At 42.3% G+C, this 26648-nt stretch overlaps 1 protein-coding gene across 1 annotated transcript in view; it reads right to left on the bottom strand.

Annotated features, from left to right (window-relative positions):
• Positions 1-26648, bottom strand: part of TGFBR3 (transforming growth factor beta receptor 3) — a 2354992-nt gene that overhangs the window by 534577 nt on the left and 1793767 nt on the right. The window contains exon 10 of the mRNA XM_044085660.1: positions 16311-16460. Coding sequence (XP_043941595.1) covers positions 16311-16460 — 150 coding nt within the window. The remainder of the gene's footprint in view (positions 1-16310; positions 16461-26648) is intronic.

Below are 26648 nucleotides of genomic sequence, written 5' to 3'. Positions count from 1 at the left end.
ACGCCAACCACCTGCATGTTCTCTCACCACATTCATAAACCTTCTCTTAGGCCTTCCTCTTTTCCGCTTACCTGGCAGCTCCATCCTTAGCATCCTTTTCCCAATATACCCAGCATCCCTCCTCAGCACATGTCCAACGCAATCTTGCCTCTCTATCTCCAAACCATCCAACCTGAGCTGACCCTATAATATACTGATACTTAAACCTGTCCATCCTCATCACACCCATTGCAAATTTTAACATCTTTAACTCTGCCACTTCCAGCTCTGACTCCTGCCTTTTTGAAAATGCCACCATCTCCAACCCAAACAACATAGCTGGTCTCACTACCCTATTGTAGACCTTCCCTTTCACTTTTACTCATACCAGTCTGTCACAAATCACTCCTCACACTCTTCTCCATCCATTCTCTTCTTCACCTCTCTTCCACACTCACCATTACTCTGAACTGTTGATCCCAAGTACATAAACTCCTCCACCTTTGCCAACTCTACTCCCTGCATCCTCACCATTTCTCTATCCTCCCTCTCATTCACACACATGAATTCTGTCTTAGTCCTGCTGACCTTCATTCCTCTCCTCTCTAGAGCATATCTCCACCTCTCCAGGGTCTCCTCCACCTGATCCCTACTCTCACTACAGATCACAATGTCATCTGCAAACATCATAGTCCATGGGGCCTCCTGTCTGATCTCGTCTGTCAACCTGTCCATCACCATTGCAAATAAGAAAGGGCTCAGAGCTGATCATTTATGTAATCCCACCTCCACCTTAAACGCATCTGCCACTCCCACTGTAGACTTCACCACTGTCACACTACCCTCGTACATATCCTGTACCACTCTTACATACTTCTCTGCTACTCCTGACTTCCTCATGCAACACCATAACTACTCTCTAGGCACCCTATCATATTTCTTCAAGTCCACAAAGACACAATACAACTCCTCCTGACCTTCTCTATATTTCTCCATCAACACTCTCAGAGCAAACATTGCATCTGTAGTGCTGTTTCCTGGCATGAAACCATACTGCTGATCATTAATGATCACCTCCCTTCTTAACCTAACTTCCACTACTGTTTCCCATAACTTCAAGCTGTGACTGATCAGTTTTATCCCTCTGTAGTTACTACAGCTCTGCACATCACCCTTATTCTTAAAAATAGGTACCAAAACACTTTTTCTCCACTCCTCAGGCATCCTCTGACTTGCAGTACCAAATTTAAATCCCATAGTGAAGTAGGATCTTTATATGGAGGTCTCAGCAGGAGGGTGCCTCGCAAAAATTATTTACAAAGCTTAGATGAAACCAAGAAAGAATTCTTACATCCAATATGAAAATTAGAGATTGCTGCTAATTGAACTCTAATCATTGAGGAGCTAGCTCCCTCACTAAAAAATGTTGCCAAAAATTCAAGGACACTTTGTACAGGAGCTCAGAAGGGGTAAATGTGTTTCTGCTGTGCCCCAAAAATGAACCTTTTTCCATTTAGTTCTGTAAAGTTTTCTTGTAGAAGCCTTATGAGGAGATAAAAGTAAATGACAAACAGATGAAGAGAGCATCAATAGTCTGGCTATTAATAAAGAAACCAAACTATTAGCTTTAGGTTTGAGATATCCAGATGAATCATACATGTTGGATGAGACAGGAGGTCTGGAATCAGATACAGAATCCAAGGTAGGTAAAGTAGATGAGGCCATAGGAAGGGGAACCAAATCTGTCAAGGCCAGTAAGGTGCATTGAGGATGAAGTTACTCTTCAACTGGACAGCTTTCTGCAGAAATATGGGAATTAGGGGGGTTGGGGAAAAGCATACAGAAGACTGGAGGAGCCAATCATGGAGCAGAGCATCCCTCAGGGATTCCCTGGTGGAGGGATCAGGGTAAAGCAGTTGTTGTGCTCATTTAGGGGAGATGCAAAAAGATCGCATCAAATGCCTTGGACTATCTTCCCCAGGAAGTGCCCCCCTCATCCAATCTGGGAAGCGTCTGTGGTCACTATAACCTTGGGCTGAGGGTGGAATGAAAGGACATCCCTGTAGAACCTAATATGATCGAATCCACCACCAGAGTTATCTCTTGCATGCCTGAATCTTATTTGAGCTGACATGAGTTGATAAAGAATTGACCACTGTGCTGCTAGCATCCATTGAAGACTTCTCCTACGAAATCTTGGTAGAGGAACTAAAATTATGGCTGCTGACATTGACCCCAATGTTTGTAGAATCAATCGAGCCAAAATTTTGGTACTGCAAATTATTTTCCTGACCTGGAATCTGAACTTTTGCACTCTTAAGAGAGGAAGAGATTCTGTAATTGATACTGTGCTGAACACTGCCCCTATGAATTCCAATGTTTGAGTCGGTTGTAACTGAGATTTGTTGTAATTTATAGTTATTTCCAGAGGAAAACAAGTCCTGAGTACATACTCTCTTGCTGTTATTAGTAATGCCTGGTTGGGGTGATAATAAGCCAGTCGTCTAAGTATGGAAACACTCAGAATCCCTGCAATCTCAAGTGAGCTGCTACCACTGCCATGCACTTGGTGAACACCCTGGGGGCTGTGGTGAGGCCAAAGTGCAGTGCATCAAACTGATAATGACTGGTTCCCAGCCAGAAGTGTAAATACCTTCTGGACTGTCTGCTCATTTTATGTGATAGTATCCATTCTGAAGGTCTAACACATCCAGTCATTCCTGCCCAAAAAGGGCAGAATGGACTGGACTGTGACCATCTGAAGCTTTGTATGCCAAATTGACTTGTTCAAGTTGTTGAGATCTAAAATTGTCTCCAGTCCGCTGTTTTCTTTGGCACTAAAAAGAACCCGGAGTAAGTTCTGGACACCATCTGTTCTGCTGGGACCTCTTAGATAACTCTTCTTTATAAGCAGCTTTGTATTTCTATTGCTGCTGTTCCCCTCTGACTGGATGAAACATTGTGAATTTTGCATACAGTTGGAGGTGGTAGGGAAATGGGAATTATATAACCTCTGGAAATAATCCTCTGCACCCATGTATCTCTTGTCATCTCAAGCCAGACTCGCTGGTGCAGGGATAGTCGACACCCGATTGCCTCCAGAGAGGAACAATCAGGCCTACTTTCAGGAGCACTGATAGGGTCTATCAGAGAAAGAATTTCTGGACTCTTGCTTCTGCAGGCTTCCTCTACTGTGTGGACATCGCTGTCCATTTGAGTTCCCCTCTCTGACCCTTGGGGAACTATCTCCATGTGGATCTTGGAAAGGACCCTGGGACTTCCTGAACCACATTTTGTGGCCACCTCATTGACTCCTAGAAAAGGATCTTTGAGGGATCAAAAAACATATGCCCACTGCAGAAAGGGTCTTTCTATCTTTTTTACACTTGGAGTGTGTGCCCTTCACATTTGGGCCAAACAATAAATTGCCATCAAAAAGTGTACTGACAAATGAAGACTTGAAGGGCTCTACAAAATCACACATTTGCATCCAAACATGTCTCCTAATGGAAATGCCTGAACCCACCATCCTTGAGGCAGCTTCAACTGCAAGCAAAGTAAGCCTCATGGATGAATTTGAAATAGACTGAAGGGTAGCCAGCTGTGAAGCCACAGAAGATTGTGTCTCAGCAGTAGTAGTCCCCAAAAGTTCCTTTGCAATCTCGTAAAGTGTGCCAAATAGTTCAGCAACCAAAGGGCAAAGGTCTATGAAAAAACACACGCTTCACAAATCTGTCCAACTCCCTGTAAGGGAGATGGACAGAGGAACTCTGCAAAGCAACTTCCTTCTTGGTGGCCGTGTCCATGACCATAGCATCCACGGGTACCCCCTTATTCCAGAATTCCCTAATTGCAGGTGGAGGCAGAATCTGATCTGGTCTTTTGGGGATTGGCTCAACTGAGGCTGGTTCCTTCCATGCCTACCTTCAGATGAAGTACATGAGCTCATCAATGGACAGAGTAACCCAGGAGGTAGACAAGTCAGCTCCAAAGGCTTCCAGGAATACTGACTCCTCTGGGGAAGGATTGTCAGATGACCAACCACCTCTCTGTTTAAGGATTTCAAGAGTGTCTCCAAATGGAACTTCTTCAGGAGGTGATCATGGGGACCCCTCCTCTTCATTGAAATCAGTATCCTCAGTGACTGACTCCTGAGGGGAGTCCAAGTGCCTCTTCTTGCACTTCTTCTTCCTACAGACGTCCTCAGTGGGATGCTCCTGTGAAGTACTGGAACAGACAGTGAAACCCTGCAGGGTGGTCTGGAGACTTTGGGCAGGCTGTCCTTGTGGCGTAGAATGATGTGGCCCGAAGTGCAGAGACATCTGGGTCCCAGAAGGAATATCCGAGTGGGTAGGATCAGTCCACTCTGCTGGAGGAGAGAAAAACTACAGTTGTGTACCTGCCATAAATGTAGACGTTTGAGTGTATTCACTGTCGCAGTCATTACTCTCGGGTTATCCTGCTGGCAGGCTACCCTCAGTCGGCCAGAATTCCAAAGTCTAGGTCTGGCGTCGGTTGCTGTCGCCTCTTCCCTGACGTCAGTGTGCCAGGGGTATAAAAGATGCAACCGATGCCATTTTCTTCAGTTTTTCTTGCCCCAGATGTCAGGTGCCTCCAAATTGGCAGGCTGAAAAAATATGCAAATAAAAATGCATGCACAAAAATAACATTTCCTTTATCTACAAGCAAATATACCAAATAGGTTGTATAGGATAGAGAAGTGCAGAAAAGTCCCAGCAAAGAGAAGGGGGATGGTGGGTGAGTAACCTGGACTGCAACAGTGAATACACTCAAACATCTACATTTATACTAGGTACACAACTGTACTTTGTTCATCATGTTTCACTGTTGCAGTCATTACTCTTGGGTTGGATCCCAAAGCTGAGGATGGGTGGCTGGGCTAAATAGGATTACAAATTGTAGTAAGAATCTTTGTGTTCAACATCTTTGTATCATGTACAGTAAGGGTTAAAATGTGAAACTGTATTGCGTGCAAAGAAATAAGCTAAAGTAAGTTGTTTTTCTTGTAAAGAATTTGATGACCAAAGAGGAATGCACAGATGTTACCTTGGTCCAGGCACAAGCTTATCTTGTGTCTGACCTCTGACCATCTAAGGCTCCAGTATGTGAATTTATAGCCTTGACTGAAATTCCTTGTCTAGTAACCAGCTGCTGTGTACGTGAAGAAGAGGGTATAAAAACCCATGTAAAGTGTACAGAAATTAGACTGCTGACATACCATGTACTTTGTAGCATGTCTCCATGCATGTAAAATAAACCTTTTTTGCTTATTTTTATCTGCGTGATTCTTCCAGTATATGTTAAGAGTGTTAAAATCTTTTGACATTTCTGGCACCCAAGACCGTGGGGCCACCTCTTCACGGTACGAATCGCATAAGAGGGACTGAAAAACCTGTACAGGAAAGGGAGAACGAATCTCGGGCTCCCTTGAATGGAAAGACCTCCGACGAAGAAGTCGTAAGTAGAGGCCAGTCACTCTTAGATTCGATCCGTGGGACGGTGACGAACGGGCTGGAAGAACCGCAGAAAGGTAAGCGTAACATTTTTTTTTCCTCTTTTTGTATTGTTCTCTTTTTTAAAGAGCAAAGGGACTAGTCATAAGGGAATCGTCTTTTGATTTAATTTTACAAAACTACGATAGAGATCTCAGGAAAAGGAAACTAATTTTTCTCTAAGATTAGAAAAATGGGAACAGGGAGTAGTTGCTGTAGTTGCAGCGACCGCTCAAACAAAAGGACCGAGGATGAACAATATATGTTCAACCTACATCCAAAGAATTTAAAATTTCTAAAAAAATGGAAAAAGGATTGAGTTTAGTGGAAATCTAAACAAATTAGAATGTCAAAATTTGGTAAAAAGTTTACGTAAGGATGCAGGAAATAAGGTTAAAGATCAAAAGAGAATAGGATTTCCCCAGGCTCAGAAGTGGTTAGAGGAAGCTAATAAAAAATATAGAGAACAGCTTCAAAACAAAAAAACTGGTGACTCGAATGCAAAAGATACATTTTTCGTCCAAAAGGATGATAATGAAACATCTGCCGTCTGTCGCAAGGCGACGGCCCCACCCTTATATCCAGACCCGGAAACCCTTAAAACCAGTCCACCTCAGTATCAGGGAAGTGAAGAAGTGAGCCAAAGCAAAACCATACCTCCCGTAATTTTACAAAAGCAGGCGGATGACACTCTGGACCTACGAACCCGTAGTATAGACAAATCAGAATGGAAACAAAAGGAAGCCGAAGTCAATTCGGCGTCCACAGAGTATCCCCTCACAGAAGTTGCAAATCCGCAAGCGGGTACGTCCGGACAGGGTCCCACCTTTTTAGTCTATCGACTTTGGACGCGGGAAGACATTCGAAAAGCCATAGAAGGAATACCACACCCTAGGTTAGATATGACCAAGTTTTGTGAAGACGTCGCAGGCATGATGGAAAGTTATAAGCTAAATGCCATAGAGTTGGATCAAGTAGTTCGACAAATTTTGGGTCCCGACTGGCACTTGGTCTGTGGGGACTGGGATCCCATAACCAGAGTAGACAATAAACCACTTGCCCACAATTTGGACTCATACCAAAAGCAGGTCAAGGATTTACTAACCCGTATTTTGGATAAATGGAAGCCTAGGGCAGACTGGACCTGTATCAATAGATGTGTACAAGCAGACGATGAAAAAGTAGACAACTATTTGCAGAGACTTACCCAGTGCTTTGATAACCATAGTGGTATGCAAAAAGAAATAGATCAGTCAAAAGACTCCTCATATGAACAACTAAAAAATGCCTTTTTAAAAGGGTGTAAAAGTGCTATTAGCAACTTTGTCCAAAAGCATATGATAGACCATCGGACAGCATGTCTGCAGCCCCTACTGGAGTATGCAAGACATGCAGAAAAATATTTAGAAGAAAAGAAAAGAAAACAAGCTCAAACCTTTACGGTGAGTGAAGATGGGACACTTATGTTACTGCAAGGTCCGACTAACAGGGGTAGAGGAAGAGGGAATGTGGGACATTCCGAAGATTATGAAGGCAGACAAAAAAGAGGAGAATGTTTCAAATGTGGTAAAAAGGGACATTTTGCAAGGGATTGACGGTCTTCTGAAAAAACTAAAACCACCCCGGATCATGGGTCAGCATGACTATATGATGGTGGTGAAGGTGAATCAGACCCGGATAAAGAGGCTGATTGGCCAGAGTCAATAAGACAGAGTGAAGAGGAAGATTTTGAGGACGCAAACGAAGGTAAGGGTGAATGTGCAGGATGGGAAAATGAAATGACTGATTTTTCAGAAGAAGGTGAATATCAGGTTGTTAATTTAACAGCGCTGGCTGTAACTATGCAGCTAGAGGCACAACCGATAATCACACTTCAAGTAGAGGGTAAGAATGTAGAATTTTTGTGTGATTCAGGGGCCTCCAGGACCCTGCTAAGAAACTCTGCAGTGCCATCCGATGTAACTTCTGATGACTATGTATTAGTCAAGGCAGCAAATGGCCACATTTATAAGGAACCATTATCTAAACCTTTATGGTTCATGGACCCTGAAACTAACCAAACTATCAGGTTTCAAGTCATTATCTCCAAAATTTGCCCTGTAAACTTATTAGGAAGAGATTTAATGCACATGTTTGGCATAGCAGCTGTACCGACTGCATCAGGGATTCTAGCCAAAGGAGTAGAAATTCCAGATGTTATGTTACAAGTGGGGCAGGGTGATTTACATTACTGGTACAGTAATGATCTTATTGAAACAGGATCACAAAGTGTGGCCAATGAGTTAACTAACCTAGCTTTGAGCAAATATAGTACGGCTATTCAATTACCAGAGGCTGCCAAACAACTACACTGTACAATGTATTACAGGAAAAATGTGGGACCTGATCCCAAGTATGTGGAGCAATTTTTTAAACACAAGGTCACAAAAATCCTGTTACAAAATCTCTATTGGGATAAATTAGGAAATTCTGCAGTTACATGCAGTCTTACAAAAGATATGCAGTTACTTTTTTGCAATAATTCTATTGCACATGTCTCTGTAACAAGGGAAGAACAAATGGCATGGTATCTGGTGGGGAGGAAAGTTACTGAATGGGCCAAAATGACACCGGAACAATTGGCATGTAAAGGAGTTCAGGTACAAAGACTGAATTGGGTCACCCAGGCTAGACCAACAGTGCACCTCCGCGAAGACAGGCTAACGCCACCCGGGGGAGGGCCATTCTGACTATGTCTCCTAACCCCGCAAGAAGAATTAAAGTTACAATCAGTGCCAGACTCCTTATGGTCCCGCGGACAACACGACATTGGGCTAATAAAAACAGCAGGACAGGTTAAAATAACTCCAAAATCCGATTTCAGACCTCATAAACATCAGTATCCATTAAGTAAAAAGACAGAAGAAGGCATTCTACCAGTGATCACGGCTCTACTGAGAGCTGGAGTTTTAATTCCATGCACAGATTCACCGTGTAACACACCCTTGTTCCCAGTAAGGAAACCGGACGGGACATGGAGAATGGTACAGGATCTGCAGGCTGTAAATGCTGCTGTAGTGCCAAGGGCTCCTATGGTCCCAGATCCATCTGTTTTGTTAAATGATATCCTTCCCACGGATAAGTATTTTTCTGTTATTGACATTAGTAATGCATTCTTTTCTATTCCCCTACAGGAAGATAGTAGGTTTTGGTTCGCTTTTACGTTTATGAGTAAGCGGTACACATACACACAACTGCCGCTGGGATATTGTGAAAGCCCTACAATCTTTTCGCAAGAAATGTCGACAAACTTGGCACAGTTTCAACCAGAGCATGGCTGTCATCTACTATTGTACGTGGACGACATCTTACTGGCTGCACCCACGGAGGCTGTCTGTGAGTCCGAAACTATTCGGTTATTGCATTTTTTGGCGAAAGAGGGACATAAGGTAAATAAATCTAAATTACAATTTTGTAAAACTGAAGTACGATATCTAGGCTATACCATTTCAATTGCTGGTAGACAACTAGATAACTGTAGAAAAGAAGCCATTTTACAGGCACCAATGCCCAGCACAAAAAAAGAAATGATGTCATTTTTAGGAATAACAAATTTTTGTCGTAGTTGGATTCCCAACTATGCAGAGGAAGTAAGTCCACTTTCAGAACTTATTTTCACACTTCCCATGGCAGCACATGACGCGCTGCAATGGACGGACAAGGCAATCCAGGCATTTACTAGGTTAAAACAGTTGATAGCAGGATCTGTAACACTTAGCTTCCCTGACTATACAAAACCCTTTGTTCAGACAGTAGATTGTAAGCAGGGCTTTATGACATTGGTTCTGTTGCAAACTTATGGGGATAAGTTGAGACCATTAGCTTTTTATTCCAGTAAATTGGACACAGTGGCATGATCTTTGCCACACTGTGTACAAGCAGTAGTCGCAGCCGCACAGGTTGTGCAAGCGTATGCAACCCTAGTTTTGTTTCATGACCTTACCTTACGAGTACCGCACTCTGTCGCGGTAATACTACTGCAGGATAAAGTTACCTTTCTCTCTTCTAGCAGACACTTATCCTGCATGACAACATTACTATCACAACCACATATGACCATTGAGCGATGCACCACTCTTAATCCAGTCACGTTGTTACCTACAGCTGACGATGGTGCCCCTCACGTGTGTTAAGATTTAATACACTCTAATGTTTTACCCAGACCAGACCTTAAGGACCAACCTTTGGCAAATTCAGATTGGACCCTGTTTGTAGATGGGTCAGCATGTAAGAACGAGGCAGGTATCACACAAGTAGGGTATGCAGTCACAACTGAGACTAAGGTACTAGAGGCAAAACCCCTCCCCAGGAACCTGTCCGCACAAGCGGCCAAATTGATTGCTTTGTCCAGAGCATGCACCATCTCCAAGGATAAGGCAGTTACTATCTACACAGATAGTCAGTATGCTTTTTCCACGGTCCATGTCTTTGCACAGCAATGGAAAAATAGGGGAATGGTTACGGCCTCAGGAAAGGAAATAACCCACAAGGATTTAATCCTTAACCTCTTACAAGCTGTCCAACTGCCACAGGGATTGGCCATCTGTAAGTGCGCAGCACACACAAATGCCAAAGATCCAGTATCACTTGGAAATGCACTGGCTGACAAAACTGCAAAAAGTGTAGCCTTAACCTCTACTTTTGCACTCGAGACCACACAAAAGGAACTTCACCCTACAGATAAATTTGATTTACAAACTTTACAGGTAATGCAGGAACTTAGTACAGTTCAGGAAAAACAGCGATGGATTAAATATGGGGCTATTCAAAAGCAGGGAGTTTTTGTAGGTCCAAATGATAAGTATGTCTTGTCAACAAACCTTTTTAGGTATGCCTCATTAGTGACGCATGGTCCATCTCATCTGGGCCCTGCTGCTATGGTTCAAATAATCCAGCAAATTTTCTGGACCAAGGGCTTTATAGCATACGCTAAACGATTTTGTTTATCGTGCCTGCTTTGTGCATGATACCATGGTGGTGGGGTGCGGATCACCCCAGCAGCTTTCCCGCTGCCTCCATATCCATTTCACACAATCTGCATGGATTTTATTGAACTAACTCCTGTTCAACAGAAGCGATTTGTGTTAGTCATTATTGACGCTTTTACAAAATGGGTTGAAGCTATTCCGGTAGCACACCCAGATGCACTGTCGGTAGCCAAGGCCCTTACAAATAACATTATCCCTCATTTTGGGCTACCTACATGCATCTATTCTGATAATGGCACACATTTCGTAAACCAAGTTATTCAAAAGTTGGCCGCCGTTTTTCAGATCGAGTTAAAATATCATTGTGCCTACCACCCACAGTCAGCAGGGTTGGTTGAATGCCATAATGGCATTCTCAAAGGCAAGTTACGTAAACTCATGGCCGAGACACATCAGTCTTGGATAAACTGCTTACCTCTGGCACTCCTGTCCATGCGTACCACTCCCACCTCAAAAGGGGTCACACCATTTGAACTATTATACGGGAGACCTTATTACGTCCCGCAGTGGCAAAATCTTTTGCCTGCGGAACGTGAGGGGGGTGAAGAGGTAGCAGATTACATGAGGAAAATGCTGACCAGAACTAACACTTCTTTAATGAATGATTGTTTTTCAGATCAGAACAACAACAGGATCCTGGAAGTGAAACCAGGGAATTGGGTCTGGATTAAAATTGTCAAGAGGAAAAACTGGGCCTCGCCAAAGTGGGAAGGTCTCCAGGTTCTGTCCTTCCTGGGTACCAGGAAAAGTCTGGAGTAAAATCCTTGCCCCTGCTCTTGTTGTGGTACTTGCTGAATGGCCCTCATGTTCATGAGGGCTAGTTTTTGTGCCTCTGCCCATTGATTGTGTGGCAGGTCTGGCATACCTTTTGACCTTGGTAGAGTGTGAAAATGGAACCTGTAGCCTTGGGACACTGTTCAGGACCCATTTGTCTTGGGTAATCATTTGCCAATTTGATGAAAAAAGTGCTAGTTTTCCCCCTAAGGGGGCTTCCAAAAGAAAAGTGCTTGGATCTGGCAGAGGAAAGTCATTGAGACTGTTTCCTGTAAGGTTGTGATTTGTCTTCTCTGCTTTTGGAGGTAGGAGCACCCCATTGTTTAGGTCTGTATGAGCCTTGGGGCTGAGATCTGCCTCTGGGATGCCTGTATCTGCCTCTATGTGGTCTGTCTGACACTGGAAAGGACCAATTTTTAGAAGGTCAGTTCCTGCTAAACCTGGGTGGTTGTACCTGTAAGAAATCCTTGACTGTCTGCATGGATTTTGCTTTATCCTCCATTTTTTTCAAAACCTCTTCTGCTTTAGTATCAAACAAAGTATCATGCTGCAATGGTGCATCTAATAATTTTGCTTTAACATGATCAGGCAGATTCTGTTCCTTTAACCAAGCATGCCTTCTAATAACAGAACCTGTGACAGCGGCCCTGCAAGAGACCTCCAGTGAATCATGACCACATTGCAAAGTATGCTTTCCCACTTGTTCAGCTGCATGCAATAAATCCTGCAATTCCTTGTTCTCTGAACATTCAGTATTTGTCAACAATTTCTGTTTAAGCAGTGACATTAAATATTGCTGATATTTAAGCATATGAAACTGACAATTTAAAGCCCTTACAGCCAAGGTAGCAGAAGTGTATACTTTTTTCCCCCCATCTGTCTAGAGCCCTAAAATGCCTATCAGAGGGGACAGGTTTTTTTTGCAGTGGAAGCTTTAACCCCTTTGGGACCCTGAGATATAGTTTCTGGGTCAGCAGCGGGGTTTTTATATAGGAATTTATGAGAATCCAGAACCCTGTAGTATCTGTCTGGCTTAGCAGGTGCAGGGGGTAGAGTCAGGGGACAGGCCGGACTCTGAAAATACATCATCTACAATGTCTAAAACTGGTGGAATAGCAAGAGGTCTGTGCTGAGGAAGTAGCAGAAAGCCTCTGAGCCTTTTCTTAGATTCAGAATAATCTTGGCTGTCCCAGTGGAAATGCTCCCTCATGGTATGCAGGGTTTCCCCAAAAGAATAATCCTCAGGAGGAGAGGCTGAAGGAATGGATTCTTCAGCATCAGAATCCTCATAGGGAAGCATGGAGTAATCCTGTTCAGAAGAGGAGTCAGAGGAAATAGAAACCTGATCAGAAGAATCATACTCTGTCTCTTGCCTAGGCCTCTTATCAGGAGGGGGATGGGAGCCCCTGATCAAAGTAATTAGGTCTTCGGCCATTTTGAGCATCTGTTTTTTAAGCATGATAGTCTGAGTAGGAGAATGCCATACTTGTTTCTTTGTCTTTAGAGCTGCTTTAGTCTTTGTCTTTGAAACTGAAGATGGCTAAATATATAGTTGTGTAGGTCTGAAGACACCCTCAGAAGCCGATGCCTGCTCAGCCACTCTGGACCCATCTGAGGGAATGATTTCCAAGTGTCCAATACCTTGAGTATCCAAAGGCCCAGTCAGCTCCACGTGGGAGTCGGAAGCAGCCTGTGGCTCTGAGGTAGTGGGCGCCAGGGGCTGCGAAAGCGCCTCACTGAGAACCGGTGACTGGCCTAGCAGAGGCCTCATCTTCGGTTTTGGGCCTCGGATGTCTATCCTTTTCCTTGTCCTTGTGTTTTTTGTAAACTCTGGTTGTCGGCTGGTCTGACGGCATTATATAATTAAATCTTTGGCCAAAGTAATGAAATGCAAAATCAAACCGATGCTTAATAGTGCGTTGGTTAAATCTAGCACAAAACCGACAGCTAGCAACGTTGTGATCAGGGCCAAGGCAAGGAATACGGTAAGAGTGAAAATCCTTATGAGGTATTTACTTCCCAAATTGTTAACTTTTTCTTACATCGGTCTGGAGCAAGAAAAATGTTTCCCCAATGGGGTACTTAGCTTTAATGAAGACTTTGGTTCTGAAATTCGGATTTGAAAATCTCAGGAGTCGGCCGACCGGCACTTGCGAACTGCTTTTGCTTCGGGCACCACGCGGCAAGAAAGACTGGGGAAAATGGCGTTGGCTGCATCTTTTATACCCCTGGCACACTGATGTCAGGGAAGAGGTGACAGCAACTGACACCAGACCTAGACTTTGGAATTCTGGCCGCCTGAGGGTAGCCTGCCAGTAGGATAACCCGAGAGTAATGACTGCAACAGTGAAACACGATGAACATCTCTCTTTACCATCTCAAAGTCAGAATGCTCTGGGGAGAAGGAAGACAACAAAAATGAAAAGTCGGGCTTCTGGCCCATCCACTCCCTCTGCCCCAAAGGCAATATGCCCAAGGCAGAAGTCAGAGCTGAGCTGTCCAGTGCCGAACCTTCAAGGGGTACAGACAGCTCCAAAAACTTCAGCATCGACTCTCAACACCTCGGATCTGACAGAACCACTTCAGCTCCAGGAGTAATCCAGCTCAGAGGATGTAGGAGCCAATGCACTCAGAGGTATATTTGGACCCAAAGATAAAACCATCTTCAGATCTGAACTAGACAGATCTGGAAGACTCTGATCCAGGGCTCTGTAATGATGGGTTGGAACAAGGAAGGAGTTGTTATTGGTGGAGTGACAAAAGGATGGATTACCTGATCTGTATGGGTAGAAGCCAGGATAACTCCCATTTGAATTTGAGCTGTGAGAAATATCATCATCCTGTCCACATCAGCTTCAGTTAGACCTCATGAAGATCAAGAGAATGCCAAGGATGGGGACTTGGAATGTTGGAGTTCCAGAAATGGAGATACAAATCTAGAAGGTACTGGGTCTTTGTGTCAGATCCAAGGTGCTCAGAGCCACAGAAGAAGTTGTTAGATCTGGCACCAAAACTGTCAAGGAAGTCTTTGGCTCTGACTTCTGCCTTTTCTTGGGAGGATCTGAAAAAGAAGAAGCCGGAGATCCTGATGGTTTAAGAGATTTTAAGAAAGTCTCCTTAGTTTTAGATTTGGAGGATTGAGCTCCAGTAATCACCTCAGAAAAGGGTGCTGGAAGCAACCCTTTTAGTATAAGTTTATTTTTATGCTCGGCAATAGTCCGTGGCTTAAAATTTTGGCATATGCTGCAATTAATTATCCTTTAGATGAGCTGGCCCTAAACAGTATACATATAGGGAATGGGCATCCAAGAAAGGCAACTTATATGCATACTTTTCACATTTTTTTGAACCTCAAAGGTACTTTTTCTGACATTCTTACCAACAGTAAAAAATTATACAGAAGAAAAGAAGAAAACCGTTTTTTTTTAGGTATGAAAGAGAGTTAGAGTTAGAAATACTAACAATGGTATTAATATACAAAAATGTGTAGATTATATTAAAAAGAAAAAAGGGAAGCAAATACCAACTATGGTAAAGAGGGTTACAGTTTGCGTACAAGAAAAAAGGGAGGAAATATCCAAATATATAAGATTTATTAAGTAAATTTAAAAAAAAATCTTATCTCTAAAACAACTCAAGAGCTGAAATGGTGACCATGTCTTATTTGTGAAGCAGCAAATGAGATCTGAGGTATGTTAGGGGTTGGTGCATTATGGGTAAGGGAGGAGCCCAAGAGCTTTTTGATGGCCATGAGCTAAAGTAACGGCCAAGTTCGACCTGAGGATTGGATCCAAACCCAACAGTTGAGGATAGAATGAAACTTGACATCAGATTTATTGTTACCACCTGTTATACATGACAGTTTCTTGAATGTGTATTTCCAAATTTTACATACACACCAATATTTGGCAGGCTGAACTTTTATACATTTTTTCTTTTTGAATGTGTATTTCCAACTTTTACATACACACACCAATGTTTGGCAGGCTGAACTTTTATACATTTTTCCTTGTCATCTCCATTTTGACCTATATCACATTTTCAAGACATTTTGTTTTAATGAAAATTCTCAAAAAAAAAAAAAAAAAAAATATATATATATATATATATATATATATATATATATATATAGTTTTGTTTTGTTTCATAATGCTCCCATAACCTTTTAAATTAGAACAAAGAAAAAATGGTGTACACCTTCAAAATAATTATATTTAACCATACAGTAAGAAATAATTGCACCAAATCAACAGCTGCAGCCATAGGCTCCCACTTACATTGATTGGTGTCTGTTCTTCTCTTCTCTTTGCTCCTCTCCCAGAAGTGAAAAACAGCTTGTATGCTTTCAGAAAACATTAACTTTTAGCCTTAAGAAAAAGTGCACTGACTATCTTTAAATAAAAGTAAATTATGCAATATTCTGTTAAATGCATTAAAGTATTAAGGTTGCTATGGAAGTTGCTTTCTCTTTTTCACTTCCAATAATTTCAAACTTTATTTTTCACTTAACTGCTTGCCTTGTAACTTTAAATTTTGCATTTCCCTTGTTAAAGTATGCCGAGAACTCTCAAGATGAATTGCTTGCACCTCTAGACAGCTTATCTCCATAGAAACAGTCAGCAATGAGAAAAAAAAACAGCTAATAACTCTGTAGATAATTAAAGGAATATCTGTCAATTTCACTCAGAACAGAACAAAATATACAAATGCGTTCAGCTGCAGACCTCTTTACAAGCTAATATCATTTGTGTATACAAAAAACTTAACATTTCTCATGGCTTTCATCATTTTGTCTTATTTTTTTTCAAGCCTACTTGCTTACACAAAATACTTGTTTACAGAATTTACCATGGGCATTAATCCAGATAGTCACCCTTTGAATGTGCAATATTTGACAGAAATATGTAACATTCTCACTTGACCAATTGCCTTTTTAGATGGCTGGTCAAATATTTAAGAGAACCTGACACAATTCTCAATGATTTGCCATGTGCATAAAAGAGTTCATAATACTTACAAAATTTCGATAAATGTCTACTTCTTGAGAGTAAAGCAGTTGTGTTCCACAGTCATTCAGTGAAGTCTCAAGAATGTAATGTGTGGCATTTGCCTTTGCTTTGCAGGAAGGGTGGAGCAAAGAAAGTTCTGGCACCATATATCCATTTCCCTACAAAAAAAACACAAATAACTGATGTAAACATAAGCACATACATGACTCAGTTTTCAAATATTTACAAGACAACCATGGGAAGAAATGGACAAACATATCTGTTTTACATTGTCATAAAGTTCTACACAGGCTAGACCCGCCAGCTGCAAAAGAACTAGCCCTGAATGCCCTAATGGGAGCAGAAATTCTGACATGTTTATGTTTTCTTAATTAGCTACTTTTTGCCCATAATGCACAGACAGGGCACAGCTAAAGAAATTACTTCACCGTAGTCTTTCCTGTTAGATTACAGTTCCATTCATTTAGAATGGAAGTACAGAGATGTAATGGTGAGTTTGAGTGTCAATGTCAGTTTCTTACATATGTGTTACATAATCTGCAGAAACTGTCTGCTGAATTGTAAAAAAAAAAATAGATGTGATAACATAACTATTTTAAAAAGTGTAATTTTATGGTTCAAGTCCTGCCTTTCTCTTTCCTTCATTCTCACATTCAGCCAGAGTAACATATTTCTTGGCTTGCAAAGCTCAGCTAATTAGTGAACTTGCTCTAAATGGTTATCAGGTTTCTGATCCATAATGCTACAAAGGGCTAAAAAGATTTATGATCCCTGGGGAAGGAAAAGAATGCATCTGTTTGTGACAGTACACAATACAAGAGCAATGAAGTCTAAGAGCTTGACCAGGTTTTTGGCGACAGTGGATGTGAAGTGGTAAAACAGTTACAGAAACATTGTTATATACATTATCCTTGGCAAAAACTTCAGATGTGAGAGGTGAAATGATTAAAGAGCAAGGCTGACAAATTCATAAATGAAGTATTGTAACATTTTATTTAGCCTCAGTGTGGAGTATGCTATGGAAGCTGATTACAAAAGGAATGAGGGGAAAAAAAGCACAGTTTTGTACCTACCATAAATGTAGATGTTCAAGTGTATACACTGCTGCAGTCATTACACTTGGGTTATCCTGCCATCAGGCGGTCCCTCAGTCAGCCTGAGTTCCAAAGTCTTGGTCAGGCGTCGGTTGCTGTCGCTTCTTCCCTGACGTCAGTGCGGCAGGGGTATATAAGATGCAGCAGATGCCATTTTCTTCAGTTTTTCTTGCCCCAGATGTCAGGTGCCCCCAAAAAGGTAGGCAATGCAAATTGCTAATAAAACATACATATGAAAAGCAATCAAAAACTTTCAGTTACCAGCAAATGCTCCCCATAGGTAGTAAAGGGTAGAAGACTTGGGTACGTACCAGCAAGTAAGAGGGGAAGGAGGGAGGATAACCTGGACTGCAGCAGTGTATATACTTGAACATCTACATTTATGGTAGGTACAAAACTGTACTTTTCTTCCCCTCATTCCTTTTGTAATCAGCTTCCATAGCATGGAAAAACTGTACTATGTTCATCATGTTACACTGCTGCAGTCATTACACTTGGGTAGAATCCCAAAGCTGAGGTAGGGTGGCTGGTTCTATAAGGCATTAGGGGTGGCTATAAGGCCCTGCAGCACTGCAGTGGCAAAGCCAGCTCTGGATTTAGAATAAAGAGGCAGATGGTAATGCTTGGTAAAGGTATGTACAGAACTCCAAGTTGCTGCTTCCAAAATGTCCTTGGTAGGTACCCCTCTGAGGTAGGCAGTTGAAGTGGCTGTTGCCCTGGTGGAATGAGACCTAATGCTGTTAGGTACGTTTTCCCATGGTGTGTATAGCAGAAACGTATACAGTGTCCTATCCATTTTGAAATGGTCTGTTTTGAAATGGCTTTTCCCTGTGCTCCTGCAGCATATGCTACAAACAATTGCTCAGTTTTCCTGAAAGCTTTGGTTTTGTCCAAGTAGAAGCGTAACTGCCTGTGTATGTCCAAACAATGCAGAAGTCTCTCCCCTTTATTCTGTGGGTTTGGATAACAAGTTGGCAAGTGAATAGTTTGGTTTAGAGCCACACTTGATACCACCTTTGGCATAAAAGTAGGGTTTGTTCGTAAAGACACCCTGTCTTGGTGGAAAAGGATGAAAGGTTCCACTGCCATTAGTGCCTGTAATTCTGAAACTCTTCATGCTGAGGTTATTGTCAGGAGCAGAGCAGTTTTCCAAGAGACATATTTTAAATCTGCTGAGTTAGCTGGCTCAAAAGGAGGTAAAGTTAATTTTTCCAACACGAAGTTGAGGTCCCAAGTTGGAGTTGGTGCTTTACAGGGCAGTCTAATGTTTTTAGCTCCTCTGAGGTACTGTTTTAGCAAAGGATTAGAAAAAAATAGGTGGGTCCATGTTGTAATGAGCAGAAACGGCAGAGGCGTGGATCTTGATGGATGAAGAGGAGAGGCCTTTGTCTAGCATCTCAGTTAAATATTGTAGTATCTGAGGAATATTTGGGACAAGAGGGTCAAGGCTGTGAGCCTGGTTCCAGGCACAGAATCTCTTCCATTTATCCAAATAGGCTTTCCTGGTGCTAGGCCTTCTAGCCTCCAGAATGACATCCATAACAGCTTTGGAGAGAGGCATTGCTTGCTTGACTAAGTAATCTGCCATGCAGCCATGTTTAAAGTCTTTAGCTGGCTGTGAGGTATCTGATTGTTGTGCTGAGTCAGAAGAAGTGGGATTTGAGGCAAAATCCAGGGTGGACCTTGTGCTAAGTTCTTTAAGATTGGGTACCAGTGCTGACGTGGCCAGTCTGGAGCAATCAGGATCATCTTTGGCTTTTCTTGCTTAAGTCATCTACCAGTGTGTTTTTCTCTCCTGGCAGGAATTGTGCTTGCAGATGAACTTAATAGGTTAGAGCTGTGTTCCACAAGGTCATGGCTTGTCTGCAGAGGGGATAAGAATGAGTGCCCCCTTGCTTGTTTATGTATCACATAACTGTGGTGTTGTCTGTCTTTAGTAGTAGTTGTCCTAGATGCAGAAGGTCCTTGAAAGCTATAAGGGCATTTTGTACAGCTAGCATCTCTTTTTGATGGATGTGAAGATGCCTTTGTTCTGCGGGCCACTTGCCCTGAATACATTTTCCTGCCATGTGTGCTCCCCAGGCATAATCCAATGCATCTGTTGTCAGTGTTTGCCTGGCTGTGGGTTGAGTGAAAGGCTGTCCCTTGTTGAGGTGACATGCTTGAGCCCACCATCGAAACTCCTGTTGAAGGGCAAGGAATTAGTGGTATTACTGTTTCCAAACTTTGACAGTGTTGAGATCAGACACTCTTTAGGTACCCAGACACTCTTTAGGTACCACTGTAGTTTCCTCATATGCAGTCTGGCATATGGAATTAGTAGTATGCAAGATGCCATGTAATCCAAGGCCTGCAGAATTTTTCTTGCAGGGAGTTGGGTCTGTGCTGCCATCAAATGAAAATATTGAGTTGGTTGTCCTTGCTTGTCTGGCATGAGATAAGCCATCTGGGCCGTTGTATTCAAGCTGGCACCCAGGAATATTATCTGTTGTGAGGGCACTAGTTTTGACAACTTTTTTACAAACGCCAGATGCTTTACAAGAATGTCCTTGCTCTCTGCTTGAATTAGGCAGTCAATTTGAATTCCTTTCTGTCTGCAAAATGCAATTACTGGTGCCAGGCACTTTGTGAAGACCCTGGGCGCAGTAGATAAGCCAAAGGGCGGTGCAGAGAATTGGTAGTGCATTGAACCAGCTATGAATTCGAGGTATCATCTGCAGTTTTGTCTGATAGGGACATGCAGGTATGCCTCCTTGAGGTCCAAAGTTACGAGCCAAGCTTTCTTGCCCAGCATGGGAAGAAGCTGATGCATTGTCAACATTTTGAATTTTGGAACATCCAGGTAAGTGTTTAGAGAAGAACGATCCAGAATGGGCCTCCAGGCTTTGTCCTTTCTGGGAACCAGAAAGAGTCTTGAGTAAAATCCTTGTCCTTGCTCCTGTGTTGGTACCTTTTGAATAGCTCTCATGTCCATGAGTGCTGTAATTTGTCTTTGAGCCTCTGCCCATTGATTTGGTGGCAGATTTGGCATTCCTTTTAGCCTTGGCAGCGTGTGAAAGTAGAACCTGTAACCTTGAGATACAATGTTGAGAACCCATTTGTCTTTGGTGATCATATACCAATTGTGACAGAAAAGTGCCAGTTTTCCTCCCAAGGGGGCAGCCAAGAGTGAACTGTTTGGCAGCTGTAGTGGGAAGTCATTGGGGCTGTTTTTTTGTAAGGTTGAGGCCTGTCTTCCCCTTCTTTCTGGGTTGATGCACACCATTGTCGAGGCCTGTAAGGACCTTGTGGTTGACCTCTACCTCTTGGACGTCTGTATCTGCCCCTTTGAGGTCTGTCTAACTGGAAAGGACCAATTCTTTGTTGGCCAATTTCTGCTAAATCGAGGAGGCTGAACCTGTAAGAAATCCTTTACCGTTTGCATAGATTTTGCCTTATCCTCCATTTTCTTTAATACATCTTCTGCCTTAACTCCAAATAAAACATCCTGTTGCAAAGGTGCATCCAATAATTTTGCTTTAACATGATCTGGTAATGTCTGTTCTTTTAACAAAGCATGTCTTCTAATGACAGATCCTGTAACTGCTGCTCTACAGGAGGCCTCTAATGAGTCAAAACCATATTGCAATGTATGTTTTCCCACTTGTTCAGCTGCATGCAATAAATCCTACATTTCCATATAATTAGGAGGATCTGAGTTTGAAAGCATTTTTTGTTTCAACTGAGACATCAAATATTGCTGATATTTTAGCATGTGAAACTGGCAATTTAAGGCCCTCATTGCTAAAGTTGCAGATGTATATACTTTTTTCCCCCCATCTGTCTAATGCTCTGGAATCTCTGTCAGAGGGGACTGGATTCTTTGCTGAGGAGGCCTTTACCCCTTTGGGGCCCTGAGAAATAGTTTCAGGGTCAGAAGCAGGGCTTTTATAAAGAAATTTGTGAGAGTCAGGAACTCTGTAGTATCTGTCAGGCTTAACTGGAGCAGGAGGTAAAGAATCAGGATTTAAACTGGATTCAGAATACACATCATCCACAATATCTAACACTGGCGAAATAGCAAGGGGTCTGTGGTTGAGGTAACAAAAGGAAATCTCTGAGCCTTTTCTTGGATTCAGAATAATCCTGGCCCTCCCAATGGAAATGCTCCCTCATGCTATGCAAGGTTTCCCCAAAGGAGTAGTCTTCTGGCGGAGAGGCTGAAGGAATTGATTACTCAGCATCATAATCCTCATAAGGGGGTAAAGAGTATCCTAGGTTTGAAGATGAATCTGAAGAGATGGATACCTGGTCGGATGAGTCATAGTCTGCATCCTGTCTAGGCCTTTTATCAGGAGGGGGATGGGACCCCCTGATCAGAGTGATTAAGTCTTTGGCCATTTTGAGCATTTGTTTCTTAGGCATGGAGGCCTGCCCTGGTGAATGCTGAATTTGTTTCTTTGTTTTTAAGGGAGTTTTGGACTTAGCAGAAGATTTAATGGTTAACTGAGTAGGTCTGAAAACACCCTGTGAAGCTACGGGTTGTTCAGCTACTCCGAATCCCTCTGAAGGGTTAGTCTCGGTAGACTGTAAATCCGGTGTGTCCGAAGGCCCAGTCATCTCCACGTGGGAGTCAGAGATGGCCGGTGGTTCTAATGAAGCGGTCGTCAGGGGCTGCGAAGGTGCCTCGCTGAAAACTGGAAAACCAGCGACTGGCCTAGAAGAGGCTTCGTCGTCAGTTTTGGGCCTCGGATGCCTGCCCTTGTCTTTGCACTTTTTGTGTATTCCGGTCATCGGTAGTTCCGACGGCATGGTATAATTGAATTTTCTGCCAAAATAATGTGGGGCAAAATCAAACCGACGTTTAATAGTGCGCTTGTTAAACCTAGCACAAAACCGACAACCTGTGACATCGTGGTCTGAGCCTAGGCATGGGATACAATAAGAATGTAAATCCTTATGAAGTATTTGCTTCCCACAAGAAATACAGTTACCAACTTTTACTGACATCAGTCTGAGGCAAGATAAAGTTTCCCCAACGGGGTACTTAGCTTTGTAGAAGACTTTGGTTCTGGATTTGGAATGAAAATCTCAGGAGCCTGCCGACCGGCACTTGAGAACTGCTTTTGCTTCGGGCACCGCGCGGCAAGAAAGACTGAAGAAAATGGCGTCGGCTGCATCTTATATACCCCTGTCGCACTGACGTCAGGGAAGAAGTGACAGCAGCCGACGCCAAACTAAGACTTTGGAACTCAGGCCGACTGAGGGGCCGCTTGACGGCAGGATAACCAAAGTGTAATGACTGCAGCAGTGTAACACGATGAACATCTGCTAATCCATGCTTGTCTAATAGGTGGAAGGTATGATGATCTTTTCTATGAGGAGAAAAATATACTCTGGGAAAGAACTTGTAGTTAGGGCACAGCTGCCTTTAACTCAAAATAACTATATTCTTGCTTACAACAGAATCTCATACGTTTCCCATTAAAATATTCTAAGAAATTTCTCACCTGTGTCAAGAAAACTAATAAAAATCACACCACGAAATCATAAAACCATAAAGTATATTTTATATTTCTAAGATAAATGTTACACAATATTCATGCAAACTTCTGGACAAAATGAAAAAAAAAACTTTTGCTTTCTGTACATACATTTTTTTTCTTGTAAGCACTGGATATTTTATTATTGATTTTTATGTATTTTTTTCATCAAAATACTACAATTAATCTAATTAGGAAAAAGGATATGGGTAATGAGAACATGCCACTAAATCTTATATGGAACAATTTTAACACATTTCACTTAATACTAAGCAAAGTACACTGTCCTGAAGATGCCATCTGCGACTGACACTGGCAAATAAATAGTTTAGATGCAACCAGACAAAGTTAAGAATCATTCTGACAGACCTTACACAGGTGTATGGCAAAACTATTGATGATACTGATGTCGATGATAACACTGAAGGCTTCCAGTGGTCATCATTTACATTTACAGGAATCTGTACTATAATCACTTACCTGACACTGATCTCAAAAATATAATGCTCTGATGATTTACAAATTAGTGTGCCAGTTATGAGCTTTGGTTACAGATGCTACAAGTTAGCTGATGACTCTCCTTTATGTAGACTATGCACTGACCAAATTCAGTGCATGACTTACTGTAACTGATCATAAATTCCATGCTACTTCTTAATAATATTAAATAGATACTACTCAGTGATGTTTCTTTCATCTGTACCAGGTAACTGCAGCATAAAACAGGAAGATATATACAAAGTACTCATGTAAGGTTACAGCAATAGCTCAAAAATAGTTTTGTGCTTATATTTTTAATATAATAGTAATTTCATTTTAGTAAACAGCATATTTAGACAGCTAATTGGTTTATGGAATATTTCAATGTGATAATTAGTGTCCTGCTATCTCTTCTACTTTACATATTGCAGAACATAGGAATATTAAACTCCAGGATGCATATATCAGAAGGCAGAGGATCATATGACATTCAAAATGAGGGGCAAGTGGACTGGAAAGACTGCATTCACAAAATAATGAAAACCAGAAAGCAGATGATCTATTCTATTAATGATGTCACCACAATGCCACAGTTCTGCAGGTCAGATGAAGATAAAGAAGTACCACAATGACCTTGACAAGTGTCCATACAGTTTATGAATACAAAAAAGAACATGCACTACATAGCTTTTTAAGGTAACATGTAATAAAGTTATAGTGCTGTGTTTGATCCCATAAGGCCAGCTTTTCAGCTCACTCAGAAGGAATGGCCAGTATTCACAGACAGTGCTTTGCACTGAGCAAAACAGAATGAAGAACAGCACTGTGTAGAGAGCAGACAATTCAGAGAAACAACCAGCATGGTTGCATTACAGAAAATAGTGCTATATGCAGGGTATACAGATGACTACATAAAAATATGGAAATTAGGTTCCAAATATAAGTAAGAGACAGAGACCTTGCATATGACACTATCAAATATGGTGATTTAGAAATATATAAAGCATGTGTGCTGCACAATGTAATCACCTATTTTGAACTCCAGGCATTGCTAGTGTACAAGATGCCACAATCTATATGATAAGAGCAGCTACAGCACAGAAACACATAAGTGGCTGATTTTGGAGCCAGTGCTCACAATCTTGTGTGCTACGGGCCACCATACCAGTGCAAATGGTATCATTGTACACTGCTTCCATATAGTCATGGGAAACCAGACAGGAACTTGGTAAATTATCTCAGCGACAAGCAGAATCAAGGGGGATGCATAAACAACCCATCCCAGTGGACACAAACATATAAGTAGCTTCAACTATCCTATCTACAGGGACCTTTCAGTGACCTAGATGTGGACACACTAGAAATTTCACAGGTGTCACCCCCACATATTTCAGCATAATGTCAAGGAAATGGTGAAGGATATGTGAAGAAACATACTGTACATAGTTTCCAAGGGCTGTAGAGGAGAGAACCACAACTATGTGATTTTTCTACAACATTGCCCACTTTCCTGATGTCCTCAGGGACTCTAATAGCAATGACACTGTCAACAGGGCCACACGTGATCTACAGAGTGCTGGATACATCAACAGGAAGGGCTTTCATTTGCTTAACTGACAGGTGGTGTTCAATGCAAAACATATAATCTACAATATACTGTCCTTGCACCACCCAGACAGTTCCCATGATTCTCACATCTGGCCCAGTTTCAAAATGCACCAGCACTTCACGTATGGTGACTTTCCCACAGTCATCTACTTAGTAGTTTATTGTGCAAATGGAAACATAGTCCACTACACAGTTACTGTGTAATTGGAAAGCAGAGGCAGTAGACCATGTATAATTATGTCACAGGTGTGTGTTGCAAAGAACGCTGAATATGTGCTGGAACCATAGATGTTGACCCCAACTGGCAAACTACTAACAATAACAGTGATGGAATATAATATTCTGTAATGTGGTACAATGGAGTGATTAGTCAAATGAAGGGATGTTTTTCACTGCCTAGATGCATCCAGTAGGGCACTGCAGTAGTCACATTAAACATTACCTTACTCATTCAAGTTAGGGGCTAGGCAGGGCAAAGTTTTCATCATTTTGCACAAGTGGGGGAAACAGTGAGAGGTGACAACACTGCTGTCATACGGGTCAGACATGGAAGGTGGATGTGGTAGACACACGCTCATAAAGCAGACTGTGAGAGTCAGGAATCACATCTTCCAGTGGCAGGTGGAGCTGCTGTGTCATAAAAACTTGTGATGTGTACTGTGATAGCCGGCAGTCTATGACCGGGATAGTGAAGAATTTCAGGAGCATTTGGGAGCACCCTGTTGGGGTCCCAAGATGGAAGTTATCAGATTACAGTGTCTGCAACCCATATGACAGCCACATGGAGGCATGGTGCTCTGTCTTCCCAAAGGAGAAACTGATAGTGTAGAATTATGGTAGTGACAGTGTGCAGTGTGGTTAAGTGTCCCATGTGTGGATCCTAAGGAGTGTCTCTGGCCAAGTAGGTGAGACATCCACTGTATGTTGTGACAGATTCTGTGGTTAGAAATGACAGGGATGCTGTCTTTCAGGAACTGTTTGTATCATATTGGTATGCTAGCTTGTCACTAGCCACTTTGCATCTAGACATTTCTACATCCACGTACAACAGGTCCTGCACAGCCAGACCGAAGGATGGTTACATCTGCTGCATGACTGCACCAAAGTATTCCATGATGGCCACCACAGACCTATGTAGTACCATATGCTCCCTTGCCCCTATACTCAGTGTCACTGTGCAGGTAGTGGATACCATCTAACAGGACATATACATGTTGTGTGTCATCCTGAAGACCAAGCAGCACTCTCACCGTCTTCACAATGGTGTAGTTAGATCACTAACCTGCAAGCCTTTTCTCTGTAAGGGTGTACGCATACATCAGAGGCAGTACAGCTCACAGATGACTTCTGGATTTGGGACTCCTGAGTAGCCTGGGTGGGGCTTACAGTTGCAGGGTGTCCACCAAACACTGATGGGATGGGGTTTCAGCCTGTCCCTGCTCAAGCTCCTTGCAACTGGGGGATTGTGTGATTCATCCGATATCACTGTTGCAGACAGTGCCACCAAGTCATCAGACTGCCATGTGCAAGATGCCATCATCGTCAGCTACAGATGACCTTCTGACATGCTAAAATCTCCAAAAGCACAACTTCTGAAAGCATAAAAATAATATGCCTGTGGTAGCACTGTAATATAGGAAAT

This window comes from Protopterus annectens, chromosome 10.part0 (assembly GCF_019279795.1).
Source record: "Protopterus annectens isolate FY-2018-M chromosome 10.part0, PAN1.0, whole genome shotgun sequence".
NCBI classification, from domain to species: domain Eukaryota; kingdom Metazoa; phylum Chordata; order Ceratodontiformes; family Protopteridae; genus Protopterus; species Protopterus annectens.
This window is presented reverse-complemented; position numbering and strand designations above follow the sequence as displayed.